The following is a 27,629-nucleotide window of genomic DNA, read 5'->3' as shown; positions in this document are numbered from 1 at the left end:
TTTATTTCAATTTGTTTAGTTATTTCTATCATTTTATTTTGCTATGATTTTTTTTTTTTTTTTACAGTATATTTGAGCCAATTAATTTCGCTTTGCTAAGTGAGCGCGTAGCCCGTTCCAAATCTTTCCATTTCCACCTTGCGCGTCTACTCCTTGATTACTTGCCATTCTCCCGCTATTCCACTCGCTATTTCTTGGTTGAACTTTGGCCATGTCCAAGGTTCTCCCTCGGGTGAGGCGTCGGGGGCGCGTCTCTCCAGGCGGAATGCCCAAACACGTGGACGTGATGAAAAACACATTCCTCTCGCTTCTCCTCATCTTTCCACGTCATCTTTTCTTCGTCTTCTTCCGACTTCTCTCCCTCCCGCCTCCTCACACCTTTGCTTGGTGTGTTTGTGTGGAATGTTTGCATTCCTCACGCCCCGGGGGCGTGACGTTTTATTTAGTTTGGGGGGGTTACTCCCACGTCTCCTCACATTACTTAAAGCGAATCCCACTCCGTGAAAATTCGCCTCATTTTATCAAAGTGATCTTCTATTTTCATGCCAGCGAGGGGGTCTGAGCAGGTGCTAAGGAAACCTTAGATGGGCTTTAAGCATATGGGAGAGGTTAAAAAAAATACAGGTAACATCTGACTTGCGACCGAGTTCCGTTCCGACCAAACGGTCCGAAGTCAAAATGGTCGTAAGTCGAAATCCATTCCAAATGTTGAATCGAGACTCGGAGGCTAAATGACTGGCAAGCTTCCCCCTCTGGTGCCGTCACGCAGTCGATTGCTGCGCGAGCGTGAAATGCCGGCCGGCTGGCCAAAATTGTCGGACGTGTTGCCGACCTGCTAGCGCGTTGTGGATGGTTGTTACCTGTATATATTTTCACTTACACTGTTTCCATTTTGCAGTTTCACATGTCGGTTTACGCTGTCTTGATGTGAAGTTCAAAGGGCGGATTAGCTTTCTCCTTTGAACAATTCTACGCACCTGCATCTGTGTGTGTAGTTTTGTGTTCTTCTGTGTGTGTGTGTGTGTGTGTGTGTGTGTGTGGTGCTGGTATATGCTGAAACGCATCTGGAATGCGCAACGTGTTCACGCGAGTTCAGGCTTCGTTCCATCGACATCATTTTAGTTAGCAAGCGCAGGTACACCAAGGTTCGTTCTTAAAGTTGCTGAATTGGTTTGACGCATCTTAATAAAAGCAGGCTAAAAATAAATACATACGTACATATATAAAGAAATACAAAATAAATCGCCCTCGGTGCTCAGTGAGTTTGTCAAATTCCATTGGAGGTTTTTTTCCAAACTCAAGCCAGCCACACTCGGACTTTGGCCAGCCCACAGCGACCCCTGCTGATCAGAGATGGAAAAGCTTTGAAGTCATCTTCTTGATAATCATCATAATACATGTCATGTGTAAGCGCCTTTCAAAACTCTCAAGGTCACTTTACACTCGCAGTATAAGTTTTTCTGTGGGTGAGCAGCGGCAGCCACACGCGCCAGTATTCGCTCAACCCAGAAGTAACTCAATTCGATCGAAAGCTAGCTAGCTAAGAGATAGCTAATAGATAGATAGCTCGTCAGCCAGGAAATGTGCGCCACCTTTTTTTCTCATGTGTCATTCTCATCCATGGTTGACGCCATCTCAAGCATCTCCTCCACCTGACACTTTTGCTTCTGTTTCCGCCATCTTGTTTCTTAAAGAGATCTGATCTTTTGGCTTTCTGTTTTCTTCTCTCTGCTCCTTCTTTTCTTGCTTCTGCTCTTCCCGGGGGATCAAACACACACACACAAACACACCTCAACGCAGAGCTTGGACCAAGCAGCCTTGTTGACCAGTGCTCCCGTTCCCAACGGTAGTGGGGGCGGAGCCGTTCCTGGGGCTTCGCCGTCCGGCTCGGTGGCCTCGATGGCCTCGATGGCAACCTGTCCTCCTTCCGAATCGATTCACGGTGACTCCCTCCACGCGGTGAGGACGGATCGCTAATACTCTCCGCTCTTTGAGCAGCCGGCCGGGATGGTCTTGTTTACATTTTGATGTCGAAGAAGAAAAAGAAAAAAAATGGCCGCTAAAATCTTGCTCATCATCAATCCGGCTGTGTTCGGAATTATTCCGAAATTTTCAACATAAGGGCTCCGCAATGTGTGAAATTCTGCACTATAGTAGTAATAATAGTAATAATACATTTCATTTTTAAGCGCCTTTCAAAACTCTCAAGGTCACTTTACAGTCACAGGATCAGTTTTTCTGTGGGTGAGCAGCGGGAGCCACACGGACCAACATTCACTCAACTCGAAAGTAACTCACATGGATAGAAAGCTACCTAGCTAGTCAATAGATACCTAGCTTGATAGCTAGCCAGATAAATAGCCATATAGCTAATAGCTAGCTAGCTAGATCGCCAAATGTCATCAATGTATGCTTTTTATTGATTTTTTTTTAATCCTGATCAGTATCAGAAAGTCTTTAATAGTCCTAAAATGGGGAGATAGCAAAGTGTCACTGAAACACACTTTCATCACATGGTGGATTGAAAAAAAACAACATATTTCCATACTCTAGAGGTGATATAGAAAATGTTTTTCAGTACTCTTTAGTATGCACGTATGTAGTATGTCGTGACTCGGGAGTGATTCCAATCGCAGCCTGTCATTGATTGACTGTGTCCAAATTCGCCGACCGCGTCCCCAGAAAATGACATTTTTAGTCACATGACATCACTTCCATTGCAACTCGATCGCTGGGGGGAGGGGGGGGGATTCGCCACGTGCGATCGAGCGCGCCGGAAATAATGTCACGGCGCTGAAAATTTCAGCTTTTGGAGTTGGCGGCCGTTGAATCTGGACGCAGTTGTGGTCCATTCAGAATCTCAGTGGTGCATGTCTTCCTTCTCTGCATGCACTCGAGAGACACCTGGCGAAATGGTGATGATGCGGAGGCAAACCTTTCAAGACAAAAAAACAAACAAACAAACAAACAAACCCTGCCTTCTTACCCCTTTCACGCTGTCTGACGTCTGGGTTGTCGGTTCTCCCTCCCGTAGAGCGAGAGTGCAAATGACGAGGGTGGCGAGGGCGAGTATGTCAACTTGTACTCGTCCAGCCGGGCCAATGGCCAACTGCCTCTCTCACTCAGAGTAAGTAAAGTTGTAGCGAGGTTGTCATCGAGCAACCACGCTTTCCGTTTGCCAATCTGAAAGTGGCAGCGTCGCCCTTTTGGACCATCTGGCGAGCATGGCCGCTTCCACACGCCCGCATCAGGCTTTCCGTCATGGCCGCCTTTGCTGCTATGGATGCTAACTCGTCGCTGCTTTCATAAAACGTCCCTTTTTTTTGGTAACATTAAATAAAAGAAGTGACACCTCTAGTATAAATGAAACATTTGAGCATAGTTACAAAAAGAAAGCAGAGCACAAGAGTGACTTTTAGAAAGCGCTCCCAAGGCAAAATGTTGAGCGCGTTACACAGCACGTGCCCCCACGAGTCCAAACGTCGACGTAGCAACATGACTGTTTTCTGGGTTTTGCTATCGTGATTGTTCGCCATGCAAGCCCAAAGGCATTTTTACATCCATTTCGGTCCACAGAAGTGCTCGCTACGAGAAGTTCTTATTCCACAAATGCTAAATTAAAGTAGCTTATTGAACTCATTCACTTCCAGACATGTGCAAAAATGTGTCCGCTCCCGTGCCAGGGTTTTTGTCATTGTCACTCGGAATTCCAGGACCCACAGAATATTGAGTTTTAGGACTACATAAACATTCAATGCAGCGTAAGAAACCTTGGACTCTATACTTTCATCAGAAAAAAAAAGTTAATTCCTAAATGACGTGGGTCTGGAGTTATCTGAGCTTGAAATGAGGGCGGCTGTCCAAAATCAATGCAAAACATCCATATTGGTTTATGTAGCCCTTTAACAACAGCTGAAGCTGGAACAAAGCACTAACATGAAAAAGAAAACAAATGCTGCCCCCTTGTGGAAGGGAAAAACATTCCCAGAGGCCATGGCCAGTGCTTTAACGGCACCCAAACAGGAAAGAAAACAACACCCAAAGAAATTTGAGAATGGCGCTCTAAGTGCTATTTTGAATTCCTGAATAAGTTTGTGAATGGCAGTGAATGAGTTAACCTCGTCGGGGCAAGTAAAATATATGATTGCTATTTTTTTGTGTGTGCTTTTTCAGTTTTGTTTTTTTTAATGTAAACCAAAAAAAAAAAAACAATGTGCGCTGATTGTAAATGTTGGTTGTTTGTTTGGTTGTCAATATGTCCTTTTGGCGTTTGGACTGTTAGCATGTGGTGCTGTGTTTGCTGTGGACGCCGTGGGTGTTTGTCGTGGTGGAAAAAGTGTCGGTGGCATTCAATGTTGGTGTTTTGTTTGTCATGGTGGCATCACCTCAGCGTGTGACGGGGAAAAAAAGAAGAAGAAGAAGAAGAAGATGGACCTTACTTGCAAGGGCTTTCAACATCTTCTTTGCTTTTCAATCAGGAAAGCATCATGGCTGACGACATGCTTCAGGACGCCGCCCCTCCCACGCCGTCCAACAATAGCAAAGAGGCGATGGAAGTGGAACGGTAAGGCCTCATTTGTACAATTGACACATAAATATCCGTCCGACACCCCCAAAAATAGATTTGCTGCATTATATGACACTTCCTATACGCACAGTGGAATTTTTTTTTCCCAGGAGGCAAAAGTCAACAGAGTCAGCGGAGGAGAAGGACGAAAACGTGGACGAGCTGTCTCTCATCGATCACAAGGAGATCATGAGCAGGTTAACGCTAAAACAGGAAGTAAGACAACCCAAATGTCTTTATTCTTCTGTTTTGCTTTTTATGTGACAAACGGGTGGTCGGATGTCACCTCCGTACGACTATTAGATAGTAGCGAGAACCTCGGCCATTGCCGATAATTGACAGGAATTGCCATTTCTCCCCAGAATGATGACGGGCCGGATGTCCGTGCTGGCTCAGGAGACATTTTATTAGTTCACGCCACGGAGACGGACCGCAAAGGTAAACCTGAATTCTCCCGTTTGTCTTTCTTTCTCTTCTGACGAAGCACTAATCATCCCCTTCCCCCGCGCAGATCTGGTTTTGTACTGTGAAGCCTTTCTGACGACATATCGGACGTTTATAACCCCCGAGGACCTCATCAAGAAGCTACACTACAGATATCCTCGCGCCCTTTGCTTCCCGTAGACATTTCTTCCTCTTTGCTGTGAAAATGCATTCAAGCCCAACCGTACTTTTTACAAAATGGCGCTTCGAATACTGTCCCGCACAGTTTTTTATAATAATAATAAACCATTTGATTTCGAAGCGCCTTTCGAAACTCTCAAGGTCACTTTACAGTCATAGGATACGTTTCGCAGGGGGTGAGCAGCGGCAGCCACACGCGCTAGCGTTCGCTCAACCCCGAATAACTCAAATAGATAGAAATCTAGGTAGCTAGCTAATAGTGAGCTAATATTCATCTAGCTGGCCAGCGAGATAGCTAATAGATACCGTATATAGCGAATACATAGCCAGCCAGCTAGCTAATGGATAGCAAATAGATATAGAGGTATAACGGACCATGTGACTAGAATAAAAAAAAACCTAATTATTTTAAATATACAAAATAGGTGGTGTTTTTTTTTTTGTCCTTGACTTCTTTGCACATACACCAGTTTTTGCCACAGTCCAGACACGTTCAAGAAGCGAGTTAGCAAGAACACTTTTTTCGTGTTGGTGCGTGTGGTGGACGAGCTCTGGTGAGTAATTGCCGTCCAAATCCGGCCATTGTTGACTTTTTTTTCTTATGTCATGGTGATTTGTAAGAAAACAAAAACAAACTAAGTTGAGGTTTCTGCTTGCAGCCTGGCGGAGCTAACGGAGGACATCCTGAAGCAACTCATGGACCTGGTCTTCACCCTGGTCTGCAACGGCGAGCTCAGCTTGGCCCGAGTTCTCCGCAAGAACATCCTGGACAAAGTGGAGCAGAAGAAGCTGCTGCGCTACACCAACTCGCTCAAGCCGCTCGCTGCCCGCGGCGTCTCGGCCCGGTACGCCACGACCTCTGGTGACCCCTGACCCCCACCCGCAGTTAACGTTCAACGCGGTCTGTGTTCGTGCCACCCCGCCAGGCCCGGAACGCTTCACGATTTCCGCAGTCACGAGATCGCAGACCAGCTCACGCTTCTGGACGCGGAGCTCTTCTACAAGATCGAGGTAGATGATGCCGCCCGCCCGCTACGCTCTGCACTTGACTGTCATGACTAACAAAAAGGCCACTCGCCGCCGCGGCAAAGTCAATAAGCGCCTTGCAATTTTCAGCACTCGAGTCATTTTGCACTTGAGCAGTTGAGTACCTTTCTTAGCCAATTGCTGTTTGTGAGGAAAAAGACGGCTGCATAAATGAATGAGCGGCGCTCTCTGCACTTGAGTGGCTATAAACGTGGAAGCAAAAGAATCCTGATTGTGGTATTTGCATTGTGTTGGCGTCAGATTCCCGAAGTCTTGCTTTGGGCCAAAGAGCAAAACGAAGAGAAGAGTCCCAACCTGACGCAGTTCACAGAGCACTTTAACAACATGAGCTACTGGTGAGTGCAATACCATACCATACCATACAATGAACGAAAAATAAAACGAAGAAAATAAAACTTGAAAAAAACTTGAATAAATACTTACAAAATGTATTTTTTTTAATTAAAAAAATGTATATAGATAAACGTTAAATGAACTGTAAATAAACTTTAATAAAGTATGATGAAATGAAATGAAATAAAATAAAATTGTGAGTGAGCTCCTGCTGGCCACTTTCAATTGTAACCACCTGCATCGTCCAGGGTGCGCTCATTAATCATCCAGCAAGAAAAAGCCCAGGACCGAGAGAAGCTGCTGCTCAAGTTCATCAAGATCATGAAGGTAAATCTTAGTACACCCACAAAACAAATGTCGCTGTATTTCATTGTATTTTTTTTTTTTTTTGTAACTAACTTGACTCTTTTCGGCCAGCACTTAAGAAAACTGAACAACTTTAACTCGTACCTGGCCATCCTATCGGCTCTTGACTCCGCCCCCATCCGAAGACTTGAGTGGCAGAAGCAGACGTCAGAGGTCAGCTCACCAACTGGAGTTGCAGCGCTCCAAAATAAACAATCATTCATAGAAGCTCATTCTAATATTTCTTCACGGTTTTGGTTTTCATTTCTTCAATCAGGGATTAGAAGAATATTGCACCTTGATTGACAGCTCGTCGTCCTTCCGGGCATATCGGGCCGCTCTGGCCGAAGTGGAGCCTCCCTGCATCCCGTACTTGTAAGTACACGGCCTGCTTAAAAATACACAACAGGGAGTTAATCGTCATCATACATTGTACTTATAAGCGCCTTTCAAAACTCTCAAGGACACTTCACGGCTACAGGATAAGAACAACATGTTTTTTTTCTGCGCGTGAGCAGTGGCAGCCAGACGCGCCACTCAACCTGGAAAGTACACCACCAGCTCAAAGTCACAATAACATTCAAATGAAGTAAAACTACTCACATACATTACAGTTTATTTCTTTCATTACAATCCAATAGCACAATTATTATACATGAAATAAATGGCTGCCCCTGCTCACCCGCACAAAAAAATCCCGTGACTGTAAAGTGTCCTTGAGAGTTTTGAAAGGCACTTAGAAATTAAATGCATTATTATTAATAAGGTATAGTTTGTGTAGTTTGAAGGCTTATTTAGTAGAAAAGGATCTTTTATGGGCACCTTTTAATGGTTTCTTGCGAGGACTAAATGTTTGGAAGGATCCATCTACTCTGACATTGACAACTGTCGCGACCTCCCTCCAGGGGTCTCATCTTGCAGGACCTGACCTTCGTCCACCTGGGCAACCCCGACCTCATCGACGGCAAAGTCAACTTCTCCAAGCGGTGGCAGCAATTCAACATTTTGGACAGCATGCGTCGCTTCCAGCAAGTGTGCGTAACCGCCGTATCCTATTTTATTCGATTATTTTGTCAAAGTCAGCTTTATTGTCAAAAATGCGAGTATGCACGACATACGGCACAGATGAAATGACTGTCGTCTCGGAGCCAGCGTGCAAGGCACTTAAATGTGGCTAAAAAAGACAGACGATTGAAAACAGACAATACATGTAATGTCTGAATGTAAAGTGAGGTAGTGGAGTAATGCAAAAACAAACAAAAAAAAGGTTGAATTGAGGTCTTGTAGAAAAAAAATAGACTTCAGTATGATAGTACAGCGTGTAGCGTGTACAGAGTTGGGTGAGTGTGGCAGTGGGAAGGGGCAGGGGGGGCAGGGCCGGGAGGGAGTTGAGTGTCCTGACTGCTAGCAGAAACTGTCCTTGAGCCCGCCGATCTTGGCTCGGAGACTATTTGGATACGTGAACCCCACAGTGATATCAAAACTGCATTTTTTTCAACAGTTGCATTTCTCCCACCTCCCAAATTCTTGCGGGTTCGCTGTAGTGATTTGCCTATTGTGTGGTTTTCCGTTTTCCAGGCACTACGAGCTGAAACGCAACGACGACATCGTCTCCTTCTTCAACGACTTCAGCGACCACCTGGCAGAGGAGGCGCTGTGGGAGCTGTCGCTGAAAATCAAGCCGCGAAATATCGCCCGGCGCAAGACGGAGCGGGACGAGAAGACTTAAGCGGAGCGACGCCATCAACAAAAAAAAAACAGACACGACCTCCAACTGTGCTTCAATGACACTAACTCCACTTTAAAGAAAGCGCCCAATGGACGCTTTTTATTTTGGCGGGAACTAACGGGGAGATTCGTTGCAGGAGAAGAAATATCGGAAGCGCACGTGAGTTTGACCGAAGAGCTCGTACCAGGCTGGGAGACTTCTTATTTACCGGGAGCGAGCAAATGAACACTCACAAATACGGAAACTAACCAAAGTCTGCTCTCTTGTAAATTGAAGACGGTCGGCCACTCGAGTGTGTGACACTGAGGTGAGAAGGTCCATTGACGCTTTCAACTTTTTTCTATTGTTTCTCCGTCGTCGCTGTTGGGCGCCATCCCGCCGTCGCTCAAATCACAATTTGAAAACTGTTTGCTTGAGTTACCGCGTTCCTCAGGCATTTTTTTTTTTTTTTTTTTGGCCAATGGCGAAAAAGAGGCTTCCTCAAATTGATTTTCCGTCATCGTTACGCAATATACACCCAGGTTTTCAGTCATAAGGCAACATCACGCAGTACTATCCTCTCACTTTATTTGGGGAATAACAGTGTTTGAAATAGCGTCTGCCCGCTGGCCCGGGCCCGGCGTGCAACTTTGACGTCGGGCGTACAACTTTCAAAACGTCTCGGCCCGGCTGGCCGACAACTTTTTTTTTCAACTCAAACATTTGTTTAATTCAATCAAGAAAACCGCGACAAGCCACGTGGACTCCTCTTTCTTAGCGGCTTTTAAAACTCTCAAGTACACTTTTCAGTCAAGGTGTAGTCCGAAGCCCGAAACAGGCTTCTGATTGGCTGCCGGTGCCGAGTATGCAATAATAATTTGCACAATATTGTGTTTCAAGATGTGAAAAATAGGGCTGGCAAGTTTTCAGAGTTGTTTGCCCGGGTGTCCGCTAACTTTTTGTCATGAGTTTCAGACACGTCATGTTAATAATCATCAACTTGATCACGGAATTGCCGCCCAACAGCGACAATATAACAGGCCCAACTTGCAAAGAGTTTGGAACGTTGCATCCAAAGCAGATTAACGCTGACCTTTTTCGGAGTCGTTTGCGTGTATTTTGTGTGTGTATATGTATATATATATATATACATATATGTCTATATGTATATATATATATATATATGTGTGTATGTATTATCACGTGCCATTGAATCGGTCACCTCCACTCAAAAAGCTCGCCATTCCCCTCAAAATAGCCCACTGTCAAGTCCTGGCGTGGAAGTGGGAACGTTTGTTGGCTTGTGTAAGATGTGGGGATATCACATGTATTATATATCATGTACACACACACCTCCTTTTGTTGTTGAAAAGGAGGTTTGTGCTCTACTGTCTGTCTTTCTCTCCCGCAAGTGCCGTACGCATGCAAATCGAAGACGAAAGGCGTTTAAACAGGCAACAAGACAGTAAGAGAAACGACGCAAGATGCTGTGATCGCTCGGTTATGTCACGGTGTGCTGTGGTAAAAAATGTGTTTAAAAAAAAACACATGTTGGAGGAGAGGTGAGTGAAGTCGTTTGTCATTCCAAAATGTCAATGATTTCCTTTTGTCTTTGGGAGACCAATCAGAAGCAATGCGTCACACTGTGCCCTCAATAATAAAAACAAGCAAACAGCTGTTTCGATACATGAATTTAGAATATTTTATTATTATTATTATCTTATTTTTCACATAAACGCAGGAGGGAAAAAAAACATTGCTTTTACATGGGGGAATGGCATCTCACTGTGATGGGTCACATAGTGCAGTCCCCCCTCCTATATCCGCTTATGATTTTAATGTTGATAAATTGACACAACAGGACAATGTGCATATGGTTGTAAAATTTGGAAACTCGCTATGGGAATTTATGGGATGAAAGCACATTTTCATCCAACACCAAAGTTGAAAAACAACTGTTTAATTGCTTCAATTGTCGCTAATGTATGTTTTGTTAGTATTAACTCATTGACTGCCAGACCATGTGCAAAAATGTGCCCGTTCCAGTGCCAGGGTTTTTGTCATTTTCACTCAAATTGCAGGACCCACAGAATGTGGAGTTTTAGGACGATATAAACATTCAATGCAGCGTTAGAACCCTTAGACTCTCTTCTTTCATCAGAAAAAAAAGTTGATTCCAAAATTATATAGGTCTGGCGTTATCTGAGCTTGAAATTGGGGCGGCTGTCCAAAATACAATACATTGATTTATATAGCGCTTTAACAGCTGAAGCTGGAACAAAGAGCTAGCTAACATGGACAAAAGGCAAATACTATCCCCTCGTGGACGGGAAAAAACATTGCGAGAGGTCTGACCAGCGCTTTCATGGCACGCTCCCAAGAAAAAACAAAAGCAGAATAAATTCGGGAATTGCAGCGAATGAGTTAATAGAGGCTCAGTACGACGGAGTGATATTTACGCAACACTAATTAATGGCATTTGCATTCATTTCAGTGAGGGAAGATAATTTGAGACAGGCACCGCTGTACCCCCAAACCGTGGCTTGTGGACAAGGAGAGGTAGCTTTTTTTTTGCTGCGGATGTCTGCTTTATAACAGAACTATTTTTTTATATTTAATTTTAAATAGGTGTAACCATTTGATTGACGCAACACTCCATATTGTCATTAAAAGTTGCAATTTGGACCATTTTTTTCAATGGATCAAATGAGAGTTGCCGGATAATCGTCAGCGTAACAGCAAATTCCAAAATCAAAATAAAGCTCTTTGGAAATAGTGACGGAAGCTTCCGGAAGATGCCGGCGGCAATACGGGGCAGCTAGTGTGGCCGCGTGCTGGGCTCCAGCAGGGCTCGCTTTCCGGCCGGGTTGGCGCTCTGCAGGTGGCATTCGCCCGCCATGGCGCGCTTCAAATTGCGCACCTGCCCGTTGACGGACCCCCGCTGCCACTTGCAGATGTCGCCGTTCAGGATGTCCTGGATGTGCTGCACGATCAGGTTGATGGCCACTGGAGGCACGCAAACAAATACGCCATGTCAAAACAAGGTCCAGCAGTCCTTTGGTCATTGTACTTTATCACACAAAAACGTGCTGTGACGTTTATTTGATCAAATACCTGAACCAAAAAAAAAAAAAAATACAGGTAACATCCGGTCATAAGTCAAAATCCATTCACAATGGCCGACGCGAGGTTTACACGACAGGATAGTACACAATGTCAATCTGTTGTTTTTTAAGCAACGTTTTCTATTGAATACTATTATATCCCAAACTGTTTACACTTCATTTATACATTTGATCACCTTTAGTTTCATTTTTATATTTTGTATGATCGCTTTTTATTACTGTCTAAGTGTACCTGTAATGTACACAAAACTGTTTACTGTCTAAATGTTCTACTTCCCCTGCTCTCCCTGCTAGCGGCCAGAAGCGGTCGCCCGACACACACGCTCGGACTCAGGCGGACGTCCAAGGAAAAGAAGTGTACAGTACTACAGGAGACGGTATAACTACTGTATTTAGTGTAGTCACGCAATAGATTGCTGTGCGAGTGTGTGACATGCCGGCTGGCCAAAATTGTTGTACATGTCGCTGACTGCTTGCGCGTAGCGGTCGTAACTCGGATGTTACCTGTATATAGATTCTATTCTAGATGAAAGAGGAAAGGATCAAAGCGTCCTTTTCACCAGTGGATCATGGACGTCATGGTAGAATGTGCGCACGTCTGCGACAAGCCAAATATTAAAACCAAACACAAAGCTGTAGCATCCATTGACTGAAAGAGACTTTTTCCACATACGCATTGGCGCTAATATATAATTTTTCTAAGTCATGAAAAAATGATAATAACAATACATTTCATGTATAAGCGCCTTTCAAAACTCTCAAGGTCACTTTACAGTCACAGGATAAGCTATTCTGTGGGTGAGCAGCGGCAGCCGCACGTTCACTCAACCCGGAAGTAACTTGGATAAAAAGCTAGCTAGCTAATAGATGGCTAACAGATTGCTAGCTAGGCCTTCACTCAACCCAAAAGTAACTCAGGTAGAAAGCTAGCTAGCTTTTAGATCTTTATCTCTTATTTGTCAACGTGGAAAAATGAGCCTTACCCATGTTGTCAACTCCCCTCGGAATGATGACGTCCACGTATTTCTTGGTCTAAAAACAAGACAGAAGTTGTTGTTTTTTTTTTTTTAAATAGCCTTAAAATTGGGGAGCTATTTGCTCAATAAAAGCAGGCGCTCACGCTTACAGGCAAACAGAACTCCTCAAAAGCGGGCTTGACAAATGTAGTGTACTGCGAGAGGATCTGCTCCAGGTCGCGTCCTCGGGCCATGTCCCGCAGCACTAACGACCCAAAACGGTCTCATCTCAGAAACAATCGCGGCCGGCGAAGAAATCCAAAGCGTATTGCGTACCTCTGCGAGACAGCCGCACGTCGGAATCCGTGTCCACAAACAGTTTCATGTGAAACATGTCTCGCACTTTTTGAGCGTAAAAGACCAGGATGCCCTCTAAGAGGACCACGTCGGCTGGGTAGACGGTGATCCTCTCGTCCAACCTGAAAGCCAAAAGAGTGCAGAAAGCCCAAACTAGTCGCTCGGCTAAGCGTCACTAAAGTCACTAACGTGGCGTATTTCTTCGTCCGCGTCAACAATTTTGGTCATACTTCCTGTTTCTCCCCATTGATGTAAATGTCTTAAATACATCCGACTTACGGCCGAGTTCCGTTCCGACCAAACGGTCGTAAGTTGAAATGGTCATCAGTCGAAATCCATTCCAAATGTTGAATGGAGGCTAAATGACTCGCAAACCCCCGCCCCTCAGGTGCCATCACACGGCGGATTGCTGTGCGAGCGTGAGATGCTGGCTGGCCAAAATTATTGTACGCCTTGCCGGCCTGCTAGCGCGTTGCGGTGCCAGGCGTAGAATTAAAATTTTTAAAATAGGATCTGGAGGTCGTAAGTACGGGTGGTCGCAAGTCGAACCGGTCGTAAGTCGGACGTTACCTGTATGTTTTGACTGCAATTGATTTTTTTTTTCCTGGCTTTCTCTTTGTGAAGGAATGGCGACGTTTAAGGTCTGACCTGGAATGAGTGACAAAGTCGTACGTGGGGACTTGAACCGCTCTGCCCTCCACGATGTCCTTCAGCGTTTTGTACATCAACTCGTTGTCAAAGGCTTCTGGTGAGACCAAAACAGCAACATTTGCTCACTGTTATCAAGTGCCGTACGGTATTTGCCTTTGCTTTCAAATTGACCAAGCCACGCATTCCCTCAAATAGTTTGTCTGTCGTACGGGAGTGGTCCATCGGTGAAAAGGTTTCTTCAGCCATCATCTGTGAAGGTGTCTGATGTTTCGCTTCTTATCCAAGAGGCTTCGTCAGCCAACAAACATTTTTACCAGAGCTACCAGCAAAATTTTAGTTGGCTGACGAAGCCTCCTAGATAACGAAACGTCTGACACCTTCAAAGCAGTGCAGACGACAGCTGAAGAAACCTTTTGGTGGATCCCTCAAATAGCGTCACCCGCTCGAGTGGACACGGCGCTTGAACGAGTGCGTCCCTCGCCGTGTGTTTTGTCTACCTGGGTGATCAAAGTTGTACTGGCCCTTGAGCGCTTTGGCCTTTTGCTCTGCGGTGAGAACGCGGTAGAAGCAGTCTTGGCTGATGATGGCCACCTTCCTCTGGCGGTGGTCCACCTTGTTCTGGCCCAGCAGCTCCATGATCTTGGCGCACACTGTCGACTGGCATAGTGGCCCAAAAGAAAAGTGAGGATATACGCATAGAAAATCGGCATTTTATGCATGAATAACATAGTAATGATACAGCACAGTGACTGATGTTAATGGAACACTAAATTGCAAGCCCAGATGGGTGTGTATCAATGTGACTCGTGCAATTGTCAACCGGTTCATAAATTAAAACCCACGATTGCTAGCAAAATGTAATTTACATTCGAATGTAAACAAATAAAATACATTTCGTATCGTGGGTGATGTACAGTCTGGCGGGTCATTTGCTCTTTTAAAGGCAATGATAAAGCGAGCGATTTAAAACAAATATAAACACGCGTACGTTACCCCCCCAAAAAAACCATCAAAACACGTCGCGTTTCTAATTGACAGACGAACGTATTTTGATCGTTGTCATAAGTGGGCGGGCCAAATGCCTTGACAGGCGATGCTACGGCGGCTAATGCTAATCGTCTCGAACAAACCTTCCCACTGGCGGTCCCCCCGCTGACGCCGATGAGGAACGGCCAGTGACGCGGCCTCTCTTCGGCCTCCCCTGCGGCTGCGGGGGCCTCCATCGCAGTCCCAACCCGAGAAAGGGAGCAAAAAGAAAGAGGCGACGCGCGAACAAGCTGCAAAAAGACGCTACAACGTTAGCAAACAAGCAATGTCGCCTTCTCGCGAGAAATGACGAGATCATGTGAATCAAGTCGCGTTTGCGCGATGCCGACAACGCCCATCCGACGAACTTTGACGGTACATCACGATGTAAATTGACATTAAAAATACATATTTTTGGGATAAAATCAAACGGTAAAAGGACTAAATATGCACGCGTACTACAATAGCCACACGAGCACAAGCTAGTGAAGCTTTTTATATTTTTAGTTTGGTCATTCTCAGATAAAACACCCGCACAAAAAAAAAAAAAATAATAATAATCCCGTGACTATAAAGTGTCCTTGAGAGTTTTGAAAGGCGCTTAGAAATTACATTTATTATTATTATTTCCACGCATTTATGCAATTACACTCAAGTTTTCCGAATACTGACAAGAGTTCTACTCCGACAAAGATATGAATGCTCATTTATAGGATTTATATTTGGTTCACATGTTCAAAAAAGGAAACATCAAAAGCTCCATAAAAAGAAATACAATTTCAGCGACTGTTTTGGGATTCATAATTAGATGTTATTTTGGATTTTCTGTTATGCTCCTGATCCGCACAGTGAAGTTTGCCGCTCTACCATTCTATTCCCGATCTGCAGTTGGCATGCGTTTCCATGCGCCGGTGGGTTCTCTTTGGCTTCTTCCCAAACCAAACAAAACACACGTAAGCCTCAAAAAAGACTAAATGTCCATAATGGGGAATGGACTGGAATAGACTCCACCCCCATCTGCCATTCCAAATGACAACCGTTTATTTGACTGGATGGTGCGTGCATTCATTCAAATCCTTCTTGTTTTCTGTTTCCCGCTGAGGACATTTCTCCTGGCTTGAGTCGCTCAGGACGACCTCAAGAGCGTCACTTCCTCCCAGCCGCCTCACCGTCTCCCCTTTGGCGGCCAGTATCTCCTCGATGTTCCTGACAACGTTCACATAGAGTATGTCAAGAGAAGCTCACTCAAAAAGAAAAAAAATCCTCGCGCTTTGGACAACGGAACCCTGGAGCCATTTTGTCAGGCGCTTTTTGAATGAATCTTTTGGTCGTTTATCACATTTGTAAAAATTCACTACAGGTAGGCCCAGTTCATCGTCTGGTCTTACATAAAAACACCCAGAGTGAGCAATTATATATTTAATTGTCAACCTTAAAACAATGGTTACTCGAGCTGCAACACCACATACAAACGATGGAGCACAATATTGCGGAGGTACACTGTACTATGATTTCCAAATACACCGTATTTTTTTTAGAAGTATCAAGCAACCAACCTCTTCCCTTCTAGATCGGCGAACCAGCCTAAGTTGTCTGAGATAATGTGGTGATTCTTGCATCCCGGACAGGTCACAATCACGACACCATCGTGATACGCCTGCTTGGAGATCTTCTGCCTGGATCTGGCGGTGCACACCTTCAAAGAGTTGCAATTTGCCACAATGACGTCAATCACTAAGTAACACTTTACGTTGCACAAAAGCGAAGAAACCAACGTACCTTGCATGTGTACACCAGGTAATAATGCGTGGACTGGATTTTCCCAACAGCCTCACTCGAGAAGCTTCTTTTAATGGTTTGGACTCTTTCCGACTGTGCTTGAAGACGTGCAGTACATTGGTCCAATCGAGAAAGTCTCGTTATCGGTACGACCGCAGAGTTACGACAAAGTCCACACGCCGACGAACGACACCGCGACCCCCCAGCAAACGTCATCCTCCATCTCGACATTTGTGGTGCCCGTAAACAGGCGAGAAAGCCGTAGAGCGCCATGACACTTGTTTATGTTGTCTGGAGCTGCCGGGCCGTCGTGTGCTTATGACGTCATGTGATTTCGTTTGTTAATTTGGCGCACAGAATTGCGCTTTTTTTTAAATTAGTGAGGAATGGTACTCTTGTTGTGTTCGTTTTTAAGAACGGCACACAGACATTTTGTTTCGTTTGATCTCGACATCTGTACAAACTATGACTGACCCGCACAACTGTAATTTAATGCTTTTAGTTTGTAGGGAAAAACGACAAGGATATGTACTAGTTCCGGTGGGTTCGCGCCTACCGACCAATCGGCGCCGATCTTCTTGTGGACTCTTCCGGAATCAGCAGACTTCCGCCTTCTGAACCTGCTGTCCTCGCCTGGGTACCCGGCCACCCACAAAACCACCGAACCGGTGTCGTCCGGGCGGTCTCGTTTTTGAGAAATGCGTCCCTGGCGTGCGGGGCAGCTGAGAGCCAGCAGTCTCCATAAAAGTGGTGAGTTTTTACGACCAGGAGACCCTGGCAGTGTGTACTTCACATCTTTGATATGTTCTATAAACGTATTTTTTGCAGGTCTATGAGTTCCACTCTTGGCCTGCTTGTAAGACAATAAGATGGCCATCTTGCATACCAAATAAAAGTGCAAATGGCTTTGATATTTTCATAAAAATGAAATGACCAAACGCCCTCATTGATGTCCATCTTAAGTTGCTAGTATGCACTTTGTCCTCAGTAGGGACACAATTGTCAACTGGCCATTATAAGATGCTTCTAGTTCACATCTCTTGGGATTACCAGATGCCAATTAGTGCAATGTGTAATGTAGTTGTCTAACTAGTATGCCAAAACTGTTGTACTCGTGTTCATAATTGTCACATAAAAATGAAAGGTGTGTGTGTGTGTGTGTTGGAGGAATTGCAAAACACGTCTTTTTTGAAGTTTAAACTGATGATCACAAAACGCTAAGCTGTCTTTCAAGGAGGTATGTTACTTCCACTATTCAAATAAGTCCATTCATGACCAGTTTGCAATATCTATATCTATATTTCGGCCACCGGGAAGTCACAAGACTCTACTCCCTCCCGGCCCTGCCTCCCCCGCCCCTTCCCACTGCCACACTTCACGAAACTCTGAGTACACGCTATGTGCTGTACTGTCATCCTGAACTCCTCCATCCTGAATTTTTTTCTGCAAGATCTCACTTCAATCTTTTGTTTTTGTTTTTGCATTACTACACTACCTCACTTTACATTCACAAATTACATGTATTGTCTGACGTTATAAGTGCCTTGCACGCTGGGTCCAAGAGGACAGTCATTTCATCTGTTCTGTATGTCATGCATACTAGCATATTTGACAATAAAGCTGACTTTGACTTTGATCCAAGTAACACACGGACACTACCTGCTTTATAAATGTCTGGAGAGCCAACAAGTAAACCCTGCCACAGTTTGTCTTGAGCCAGAGGTGTATTTGTATGTGATAGTATTCCCTTTTCAAGGTAGAAGCGTTGGATGGCATCATATAGGATCGTGACATCACTAGCTTGTGAAGAACCAGTTTGACCTTGTTTGAACAAAAAAAAGTCACGTTAAACAACTGCGCATTTTATTATGTTTACTTTCAACTCCGAAGAAGAATGCCAAAGCATGTGAGGATCTTCACATAAAGAGGAAGTAGACGAGTGCGGTTTGATACCGATGACCTAGTCTATATTTTAACCAATGACTCTTCCGCTAAGTGACAAAGCTGAGCAGGCCAGTTGTCTGCCTTGGGAGGTAGTATCGGACACCTAAGGGAGGCACGACGACTCCGTCGCTGCGTAAAAGGCAAATACTATGTCCTCCGAGGAGGCTAATCGACTGCTTGTGTGGGTCCCCGCAGGTAAGCCATCATGATTCCCTTCACCGAGCTGCGGTACTTTGCAGAGACCCAGTCGCCGTACCGTGTTCTGAAGCCGTGGTGGGACGTCTTCAACGACTACATCTTGTTGGTCATGTTGATGATCGCCGTGTTTGGCGGCACGCTGCAGATCACGCAGGACAAGATGATCTGCTTACCCTGTAAGTGGGTCACCAATGACTCGTGTGAGGCGCCGCCCTCCCGTAGCTCCTCGGCTGCGCGCACCGGGGAACCTCGCGGCATTCAGAACGAGCTGGACCGCAATCAGTACGGCTACATTGATGCCGTGTGCTACGAGAGCAAGCTGCACTGGTTCGCCAAGTACTTCCCCTACCTGGTGCTGCTCCACACGCTCATTTTCTTGGCCTGTAGCAACTTTTGGTTCAAATTCCCGCACACCTGCTCCAAATTGGAGCACTTTGTTTCCATCTTGCAAAAGTGCTTTGATTCTCCGTGGACCACCCGGGCGCTATCGGAGACGGTGGTGGAGGAGAGGGACGCCAAGCCTATAGGGAAGGTGAACGGTTTAGTCGACAAAAAGACTCTGTACCAGGCATTGCCCGACACCACGGACGTAGAGGCCAGCATGCCCGTAACCCCGAAAACAAAAACCAAAATCGAGCAAGGGATCGTGGATCGACCGGAAACTGGTGTTCTGGACAAGAAGGAAGGCGAACAGGCCAAGGCTCTTTTCGAAAAAGTCAAGAAGTTCAGGATCCACGTGGAAGAAGGGGACAACATCCACAGTCTCTACGTACGTCAGACCATCATCAAGGTCCTGATGTTTTTGGTGATCATTAGCTACGGCAGCTACTACGTCTCCTACATCCGCTTCAGCGTCATGTGCACGGTGGAGACGGAGAAGCTGACGGGCTACGGCACCTTCCAGTGCGCCCACCCGTTGGCGACGCTCTTCAAAATCCTGGCGTCCTTCTACATCAGCCTGGTTCTGGTGTACGGCCTGATCGCCGTGTACACGTTAGGCTGGATGTTGCGGCGCACCCTCAAACGTTACTCCTTCGAGGCCATCCGCGAGGAGGGCAGCTACAGCGACATCCCAGACCTGAAGAACGACTTTGCCTTCATGCTGCACATGCTCGACCAGTACGATCCGCTTTACTCCAAGCGCTTTGCCGTCTTCTTGTCCGAGGTGAGCGAGAACAAGCTGCGGCAGCTCAACCTCAACAACGAGTGGACCTTGGAGAAGCTCCGGCAGCACATCTCCAAGAACTCCCAGGAGAAGCTGGAGCTGCACCTGTGCATGCTGGGCGGTATCCCAGAGACGGTCTTTGACCTGGTGGAGCTGGAGGGCCTCAAGCTGGAGTTCATCCCCGACGTCACCATCCCACCCGCCGTGGCCAAATTGTCAAACTTGCGTGAGCTGTGGTTGTACCACACGCCGGCCAAAATCGAGTCGGCCGCCTTGACGTTCCTCCGGGAGAAGCTCAAGTCCCTGCATATCAAGTTCACGGATGTCAAGGAGATTCCCTTGTGGATCTACAGTCTGAAGAATCTCAGTGAGCTCCACCTGACGGGCAATTTGAGCGCAGACAACAATCGCTATATCGTCCTCGATGGTCTCCGCGAGCTGAAGAGGCTCAAGGTGCTCCGTCTGAAGAGCAACCTGTACAGGCTGCCGCAGGTGGTGACCGACCTGAGCGCCCACCTCCAGAAGCTTTCCATCAACAACGAGGGCAGCAAGCTCATGGTGCTCAACAGCATGAACAAGATGGTCAACCTGAGCGAACTGGAGCTGGTCCACTGCGACCTGGAGCGAATTCCGCACTCCATCTTCAGTCTGCATAACCTGCAAGAGATCAACCTGAAAGACAACAACCTGAAAACCATCGAGGAGATCATCAGCTTCCAGCACCTGCGTCGTCTGCTTTGCCTGAAGCTCTGGTACAACCAGATCGCCTACATCCCCATTCAGATCGGTACCCTCAACACCCTGGAGAGGCTTTACCTCAACAGGAACAGGCTGGAGACCCTACCTAGTCAACTCTTTTTCTGCCACAAGTTGCGTTTCTTGGACTTGAGCCACAACAACTTGACCTCCATCCCGCCTGACGTGGGCTTGCTCCACAACCTGCAGCACTTTGCCATCGCGGAAAACCGAGTAAGAAACGCTCAGCAACTCTTACAAAATGAAATCAAATCAGTTGTCCCCATGCAAGTTAATGTCCGTGCCATTAATCGGTTCCAGACACAAATATAAACAAAACATTTTCTAGAGAGAAAAAAAATAATCTGGCACACAAAAAACACTGTCGTTTGGCAATTTCTTCATTGTGAGACCAAAGAAAATGTTTTATTTCTTCTTCTTCTTCTTATTAACTAGATAGCCAGCTAGCCATCCAGATAGCAAATAGCTAGCTATCTATCTATCTAGCTTAATATTCTGTGGCTCCTGCAATTTGAGTGACAATGACAAAAAGCCTGGCACTGGAGTGGACACCTTTTTGCATGTCTGGCAGTGACTGAATTACCAAAAACAAAAAAGTCCATAAAACAGCAGACTCACAGTAGTTCTTAGAACTGCCGAACGTCGTCTTGACTTTCCTGAAGCGCTTCGACCTTTCTCCGCCTCAGGTTGAGACGCTGCCGGCAGAATTATTCCAGTGCAGGAAGCTGCGCGTGCTGCAACTGGGCAACAATTGCCTGGAAACGTTGCCGGCCTCCGTGGGCGAGCTGGCCAGCCTGACCCAGCTGGAGCTACGCGGCAACAACCTGGAGAGCCTCCCGCCCGAACTGGCCGAGTGTCGGCTCCTCACGCGCGCCGGACTCGTGGTGGAGGAGAAGTTGTTCAACACGTTGCCACCTGAGGTCAAAGAGCAAATGCTGGGGATAGAAAAGGAGAAAGTCTGACGCATTTTCTCTTTTTTTGTTTTTTGTTTGTTTTTATTGCCTTGGGAAGAGGTAAGTGGTGAATGTCCATCACACATGCTCCAGAGCATCTTCTGTGTGATTTTAATATGGCCTTAAAAGTCGCTAATACCTGAGCTTCGTTTAGCGTGAGGTGTGCCATCCGGGCTCTATGCTGAGACCCCTTTTTTCCTATTCTTTTTCTAATCGGCATGTTAAAGTCCCTTTATGACTTTTTACACGGAGTAAAAAAACGGTGCCAATGGACCGGAACGGGCATCAATAAGGAACGGTTCAAATGTTTTCAGGACACGGAAAGCTTTCGTAATCAATACCCATTTCCTATTCCCATAAGAGGCGGACTACATAGCTCACGTATCACGTAAAATGTACTTTTGGAATGCAGTGGACATTTCTATTTATCAACTGGAATCTACCCGTTTACTGCCACACTGCGGTTTTCCAAAGGTACGCGTCAAAGGTCTCACCCAAAAGACAAAAAAGTTATTTTATATTCTTCCTTGTTTTGATTGGATTGGATTGGGTTTGCCTTTTTTTTACATTTCACAGCAGCAAAGTTATGAAAGAAATGTGTTGCTATTTCTATCTTGCACTGGCAGATAGATGTCTTGCTTTTCTAGGGACCACGCTGTCAAATTATGTATTTAAGACGCTAGGAAATAGGGTGTAACTACTACTCACTTAACATTGCAATGGCGCTACAAGATGGCCACCTTTATGATATTGTGGCTACACAACATAGCCGCCCGCGGTCAGTCAAGTTTACACGATATGATAAAGTACTTGACAAGTATTGCTCCTTTCTAGTGACGGTATGAGTGAAAAGGTCACATGAACCGCAGCCTAGACTTGCTCCACGTGGCTGGCTTTGCATGTTGCAAACACTGCCTTAAGCGCTCTTTTCTGGTGACTGAAAGATGAACAATCTTATCGGAATTTACTCACAAAAAGCTGTTGTGTTGTGTTGTGTGATTGGGAAGAGACAACGAGGCACTTTCTTTTTTTACAAAATAGAACCTTTGTAAGTTTCATACCATTCCAAATAATTTTGAGTATTTTAACAAAACCGTAACTCAAAAAAAAAACTTGGGGAAAGTTTCAAATGAGAGCAAACTAATATTTTTCTTTTGTGAGTGCTACAGTTGAGAAGTTAAGGTTTTTACAATGTCATAAAAAAACACATGCCTTGATTGATTGTTGCACTTTTTTGTACTATGGTGACACAAACTGTCTCGACACATTGGTGTAGCAGAGTTATTTGAATAATAATATTTAATAATAATAAAGCTCCCAAGGACACTTTACAATCATAAAACAGGGACATACATAAAACCATAGATTGGATTGGATTGACTGTATTGTACCTTTACTGTACCGTCTTGCAGTGGAGAATTTTACATTTCACAGCAGCAAAGTTATGAAAGGAAAGAAAGAAGTAGAAAGTTATCCATAACCTCGCCCCCCATACCTATCTGACCTTCTTCAAATTTCTATTCCCTCTCGTTCCCTCAGATCCTCTTCCTCCCTCCACCTCTGTGTGCCCCCCCCCCCTCGCCTGTCTCAGCACGATGGGGGACAGGGCTTTCAGCTGCTCTCCCCCAAACTCTGGAACTCACTTCCTCCCAACATTTGTAACATGGATTCTCTTCCCACCTTCAAATCCCATCTCGAAAAGCCACCTATTTAAAAGGGCATTTTCCGTATCGCTCTATTTCTTGTTTCTATTGATAATTGCATTTTATTTATTGTTGTATCTATGCGTGTCTGTGATTGTAAAGTGTCCTTGAGAGTTTTGAAAGGCGCTTGAAATAAAATGTATTATTATTACAAAACAAAATACAGGAGCTGGTGGAAAAGCAGCCGCTCTCGCAGCGCCATCTTGAAGTAAAACAAAAAACTAAATAGCAAATAACATGACAACACAATAGATACAATTATAAATAGGAACAATAGATCAGCTATACAAAAAAATGCGCTTTTCGATATTTAAACATTGCCAAATTTTATGAACGTGAACTAGAATCTCAACAAAATCGGAAGAAAATCCAATTTGGATGAGTCGGTTCAACCAGGCGTCATGACGTCATAGCATTCCCGGAAGTAGGCCACTCCGTTCACGCAGGCAGCCAATCAGTAGGCCCGTTGTGGCTCCTCCTACAAGGCTATTTTTTGAGGGGTCGGGGGGGATTGTGAGACATGAAGACAACATGGATTTTTTAAGCGATCAAGATGTGCAAAAGGTGAGCAATGTAACTCGAAACTGCTGAATCGTTCGCAAAATGTTTGTCGACAATTTGGTTTTTTTTAAGTCTGTGGTGACGCAGTTAAGCTGTGAATACTTTGAATACTGGAAATAGCATACTGTACAATAGTACTTCTGTACTTAATACTGGCTTGTGAACTTTGAAGCACGGTGCCAAATTGTAAACTGCTGGTCTACTTGCATTTAACATAAGAAAATGCTCTTGTACAACTAGATTTAAAACAATTATTTAAAAAAAACAATGATAATGCAATTTACTGTATTTTGATCAACCACAAATGACAACATGGTACACTTGGATTAATAACATACTATTCGGGGGCGTTTAAGAGTTGAGTGTGATGATAACCAAGCAAATAAATCCTTTTGAGGATTTTGAAAACTCAAAATATTTTTTGGGATTTAAATCAAATGTAAAAAAAAAAAAAACCCAAAATGAAAGGTCCTCTTTGTGTTTTTGGTAGTACTTGCGGGATGGTTATGTGGTCCTGGATGACCTCCTGACATCTGATGAATGCGACGAGCTGCGCCGGAGGATGTCCGAGATTGTGGATGTGATGGACGTGCCGCCGCACTGCCGCACCACCTTCTCCACCTATCACGACGAGCAGCTTCACAAGCAGGTCACTGGCTTCACTGCTGCCAAGTCAGCGACTACAAATATCTCGTGGCTACATTCCAGTAGATTTCTCGGCTATCTGTACAGTTTTGTGGGTTTTGTTTTCTTTTTCGATTTACCTTTAAAAGTGGATTTCTGTTGCAAAGGCATCTTATTTTTTCAGGATTGTCACTAGGTTGAAATGGCGGCTCACCATTATTCTTGTCTATATCCCCCAAAAAGAAATATGTTGATGTGAATCAACTGCCCAGTCAGCTGTTGTGCTTTGGACTTGCAGGGAAACGCCGACTATTTCATCACTAGCGGAGACAAGATCCGCTTTTTCTTTGAGAAGGGCGTTTTTGACGATAAAGGTGGGTCCATTGTATTTCATTGCTCCAAAACATCTTGTGTCAAGCCTCTTTTTATTTTGCACCCGCAGGAGAATTTGCGGTGCCCAAGCATCGCTCGCTCAATAAAGTGGGACATGCGCTACATGCCTATGAACCTTTGTACGCTAAAGTCACGCATTCAGCCAAAGTTCAGGTGAGAAAGTAACTAGGCCACAATCACCGTATGAAATGCACTCATGCACCTACGTCAACTTTATTTCACTCACCTACATCATTGAAACTACCAATACATCTATCTATCTAGCTATCTAGCTAAATAGCTATCCGACTATCCCATGAGCTGGCTAGCTAGCTAGCTATCTATCTGGCTATCCCGCTAGCTAGCTATCTAGATATCTATCTTGTCAATCTTTTTGTAATGCAGAAAAATGCGCATGTGCATCAAAGCATTTCACTCTGGATGGTAAAAGCGCTTCTTTCCACTTGTTAATGTCACGTGTGACACCATTTTACAGTAGGTTTTTATAATAATAATACCTTTCATTTATAAGCGCCTTTCAAATCTCAAGGTTACTTTACAGTCACAGGATAAGTGTTTCAATGGGTGAACAGCGGTATCCACATCCGCCAGCGTCCACTCAACCCGGAAGTAACTCAAATAGATAGAAAGCTAGCTAGCTAATAACAATAACACATTTCATTTATAAGTGCCTTCAAAACTCTCAAGGTCACTTTAAAGTCATAGAATAAGTTAGACAGCTAGATAGATAGCTAACTAGCTAGATAACTCTAGCTCGCTAGATAGATAGGTAACTAGCTATATAGATAATAGATAGCAAGCACAGCGCGTGAAAAAAAGGAGTCATTGTTTTGTAATATTAATTTTCTTTTTAGTATGTGAGAGGTTACTCACCGCATCTTCCTCTCAGGGAATCGCCCGGAAGCTTGGTTTGATTCATCCGCTCATTTTGCAGAGCATGTACATCTTCAAGGTTAGTCAACTAGCAAATGCAGGTTTAGTCGTTTTGATTTTGACAATATAATTGTGTTTTTTTTTCACCCTTTAGCAACCTGGAATTGGCGGAGAAGGTCAGAAATATGTTTCATTTTTGAAAAAATGACTATCAAAGGCAAGCTACGTATGACAGAGCAAATACAGGGTGACCCAAAAAGAAGCGTACCCATGAACATGTCAATTGTGGCTTTGATTAAAAAGCTATTTCTTTCAAATTGCTACCACACGTGATTCAGTTTATGGAAGACGATTCAGCAGAGTTTCAGCTATTTCTCTCCATTTTTAGTCCATTTCTGGCTTTCCCAAGTGATGTGTTCCAAATTTTGTTGCAAGCAAACTTGTATGTTGTCGTCTGACAATCACTTTGACGCACTCTTCTTTCCTCTTTCGAGGGGGGGGGGGGTGACCCCAAAAAGATGTATCCCTCCCTGCAGCAATGTTTTCTCCCTGTATTTGTTGTAGTGACGCCGCACCAGGACGCCACGTTCTTGTACACGGAGCCCCCGGGCAGGGTGATGGGCCTGTGGGTGGCCTTGGAGGACGCCACCGTCAACAATGGCTGCTTGTGCTTCCTGCCGGGCTCGCACAACAGTAAGCCTGACAACAAGAAGAAGAAGACGTTATGCGGCACACCCGCCGCGCAATCCGAATCGTTTTCCCTCTCTGTTTGCAGTCGGCGTGACTCGCCGGATGGTGAGGACGCCGCCGGGCGCCTTCCCCCTGACGGACTTTATCGGGACGGAGCCCGATTACGATGGCCACCGGTTTATCCCGGTAGAAGTCAAAAAAGGTTTGTTGACGCACTTAACTCATTTACTGCCATTCTTGAATTTATTCTGGAATTGAAAAGCGTGACGTGGAGCGCCATTCCCGAATCTCTCCAGCTTTTCTTGTTGCCGATAAAGCGCTGGTCAGACCTCTGGCAATGTTTTTCCCTTCCGCAAAGGGTCAGCATTTGACTTTTGTCTATGTTAATGCTTTGTTACAGCTTCAGCTGTTGTTAAAGCGCTATATCAATCAATATATATTGTATTTTTGTCCAGCCGCCCCCATTTCAAGCTCAGATCACTAGACCCATATCATTTAGGAATTAACTCTTTTTTTGTTTTTATGAAAGAAGAGATTCAGGTTTCTTCCGCCGTGTTGAATGTTTACGTAGTCCTAAAACTCAATAAGACCATCATTATGTATTGTGTCGATCTAATGTTTAGGGGGCGTGGTATTGATCCATGGCCAAGTGGTACACCGCAGCGCTGAGAATGTGTCGGAGGACTCGCGTCACGTGTATACCTTCCACCTCATGGAGGCCCACCAGACCCGCTGGAGTCCAGAAAACTGGTCAGACCCTCAAACACAAAGATGCGTGCGTCCCTGATTTACAACCGCAGAAAAAACAAACAAACCGATCATGTTGGTTCCGCTTGTTCTCCATTTTGTTTGTTTGTTTTTCAGGCTGCAGCCTACAGAAGAACTTCCTTTCCCGCCTCTTTACACCAAATGAAGACCAGGATGATGGTTCGTTCCCAGTTTGTTTTTAATGAAAAAAAAAATCTACACAAGAAACGCAAATGACAAAGACAATTATTATTTGTACAAATAATTTATTTTCAAATGCTTTTACATGGATGCAAATGAAGTTTCATGAGTCGATCCATCGCGCATCGTGACGTGATTTGAAGATACGGGAAATAAATAAATAAATACTACTGGGAAACGAGGACAGATTTAAGCAGGATTTTTTTTTGCATAACATGATAGGCTGTCTACTGTAGTGGTTGCGAAAAACAAACAAAAGAGGAACTCGAACATTTTCATGTTAGAATTGAAGGACATGAGCAA

The 27,629-nt window shown here is 44.9% G+C and overlaps 5 protein-coding genes across 15 annotated transcripts in view; 3 read left to right on the top strand and 2 right to left on the bottom strand.

Annotated features, from left to right (window-relative positions):
* rapgef1b (Rap guanine nucleotide exchange factor (GEF) 1b) overlaps nucleotides 1-10,312 on the top strand; it is a 28,236-nt gene extending 17,924 nt beyond the window's left edge. For 5 of the 10 annotated variants that reach the window (XM_089020885.1, XM_089020887.1, XM_089020884.1 and 2 more), the window contains 15 exons: nucleotides 1,801-1,959; nucleotides 3,035-3,127; nucleotides 4,479-4,564; nucleotides 4,678-4,783; nucleotides 4,930-5,005; nucleotides 5,079-5,166; nucleotides 5,656-5,745; nucleotides 5,851-6,036; nucleotides 6,118-6,202; nucleotides 6,479-6,573; nucleotides 6,820-6,898; nucleotides 6,989-7,090; nucleotides 7,194-7,291; nucleotides 7,822-7,950; nucleotides 8,495-10,312. In XM_089020885.1, coding sequence (XP_088877011.1) covers nucleotides 1,801-1,959; nucleotides 3,035-3,127; nucleotides 4,479-4,564; nucleotides 4,678-4,783; nucleotides 4,930-5,005; nucleotides 5,079-5,166; nucleotides 5,656-5,745; nucleotides 5,851-6,036; nucleotides 6,118-6,202; nucleotides 6,479-6,573; nucleotides 6,820-6,898; nucleotides 6,989-7,090; nucleotides 7,194-7,291; nucleotides 7,822-7,950; nucleotides 8,495-8,645 — 1,623 coding nt within the window. In that variant the 3' untranslated portion in view covers nucleotides 8,646-10,312. The remainder of the gene's footprint in view (nucleotides 1-1,800; nucleotides 1,960-3,034; nucleotides 3,128-4,478; nucleotides 4,565-4,677; nucleotides 4,784-4,929; nucleotides 5,006-5,078; nucleotides 5,167-5,655; nucleotides 5,746-5,850; nucleotides 6,037-6,117; nucleotides 6,203-6,478; nucleotides 6,574-6,819; nucleotides 6,899-6,988; nucleotides 7,091-7,193; nucleotides 7,292-7,821; nucleotides 7,951-8,494) is intronic. The other 5 variants (XM_089020892.1, XM_089020891.1, XM_089020889.1 and 2 more) reach the window with 2 other exon arrangements.
* On the bottom strand, nucleotides 10,303-15,045 carry uck1 (uridine-cytidine kinase 1). Of its 2 annotated transcripts, none has more exons than XM_089020898.1 (7): nucleotides 14,844-15,045; nucleotides 14,211-14,370; nucleotides 13,711-13,804; nucleotides 13,042-13,184; nucleotides 12,876-12,970; nucleotides 12,733-12,781; nucleotides 10,303-11,630 (listed from the first exon to the last, which is right to left on the bottom strand). In XM_089020898.1, exons 1-7 carry the CDS (start codon nucleotides 14,934-14,936, stop codon nucleotides 11,443-11,445), a joined length of 822 nt encoding a protein of 273 aa, XP_088877024.1. In that variant the 5' UTR covers nucleotides 14,937-15,045; the 3' UTR covers nucleotides 10,303-11,442. The 2 variants fall into 2 exon arrangements, with proteins under 2 accessions (XP_088877024.1, XP_088877023.1); XM_089020897.1 differs by having other exon boundaries at nucleotides 13,711-13,807; nucleotides 14,844-15,044.
* A 712-nt stretch (nucleotides 15,046-15,757) lies between these two features.
* On the bottom strand, nucleotides 15,758-16,793 carry dnlz (DNL-type zinc finger). Its single transcript, XM_089020899.1, has 3 exons — nucleotides 16,519-16,793; nucleotides 16,296-16,435; nucleotides 15,758-15,945 (listed from the first exon to the last, which is right to left on the bottom strand). Exons 1-3 carry the CDS (start codon nucleotides 16,789-16,791, stop codon nucleotides 15,780-15,782), a joined length of 579 nt encoding a protein of 192 aa, XP_088877025.1. The 5' UTR covers nucleotides 16,792-16,793; the 3' UTR covers nucleotides 15,758-15,779.
* Nucleotides 16,794-17,130: 337 nt separating this feature from the next.
* On the top strand, nucleotides 17,131-22,751 carry lrrc8aa (leucine rich repeat containing 8 VRAC subunit Aa). Its single transcript, XM_089020894.1, has 3 exons — nucleotides 17,131-17,268; nucleotides 18,658-20,794; nucleotides 21,268-22,751. Exons 2-3 carry the CDS (start codon nucleotides 18,668-18,670, stop codon nucleotides 21,541-21,543), a joined length of 2,403 nt encoding a protein of 800 aa, XP_088877020.1. The 5' UTR covers nucleotides 17,131-17,268; nucleotides 18,658-18,667; the 3' UTR covers nucleotides 21,544-22,751.
* Nucleotides 22,752-23,686: 935 nt separating this feature from the next.
* On the top strand, nucleotides 23,687-27,383 carry phyhd1 (phytanoyl-CoA dioxygenase domain containing 1). Its single transcript, XM_089020896.1, has 10 exons — nucleotides 23,687-23,801; nucleotides 24,289-24,447; nucleotides 24,721-24,796; nucleotides 24,865-24,968; nucleotides 25,705-25,767; nucleotides 25,843-25,864; nucleotides 26,253-26,381; nucleotides 26,464-26,580; nucleotides 27,002-27,128; nucleotides 27,243-27,383. Exons 1-10 carry the CDS (start codon nucleotides 23,769-23,771, stop codon nucleotides 27,289-27,291), a joined length of 879 nt encoding a protein of 292 aa, XP_088877022.1. The 5' UTR covers nucleotides 23,687-23,768; the 3' UTR covers nucleotides 27,292-27,383.
* The last annotated feature ends 246 nt before the right edge of the window (nucleotides 27,384-27,629 follow it).

The sequence above is a fragment of the Hippocampus bargibanti genome, linkage group LG18 (genome assembly GCF_051943395.1).
Source record: "Hippocampus bargibanti isolate YZ-2025 linkage group LG18, ASM5194339v1, whole genome shotgun sequence".
Classification (NCBI taxonomy): Eukaryota; Metazoa; Chordata; class Actinopteri; order Syngnathiformes; family Syngnathidae; genus Hippocampus; species Hippocampus bargibanti.
The sequence above is the reverse complement of the archived record's forward strand: the minus strand, read 5'-3'. Positions and strand labels throughout refer to the sequence as shown.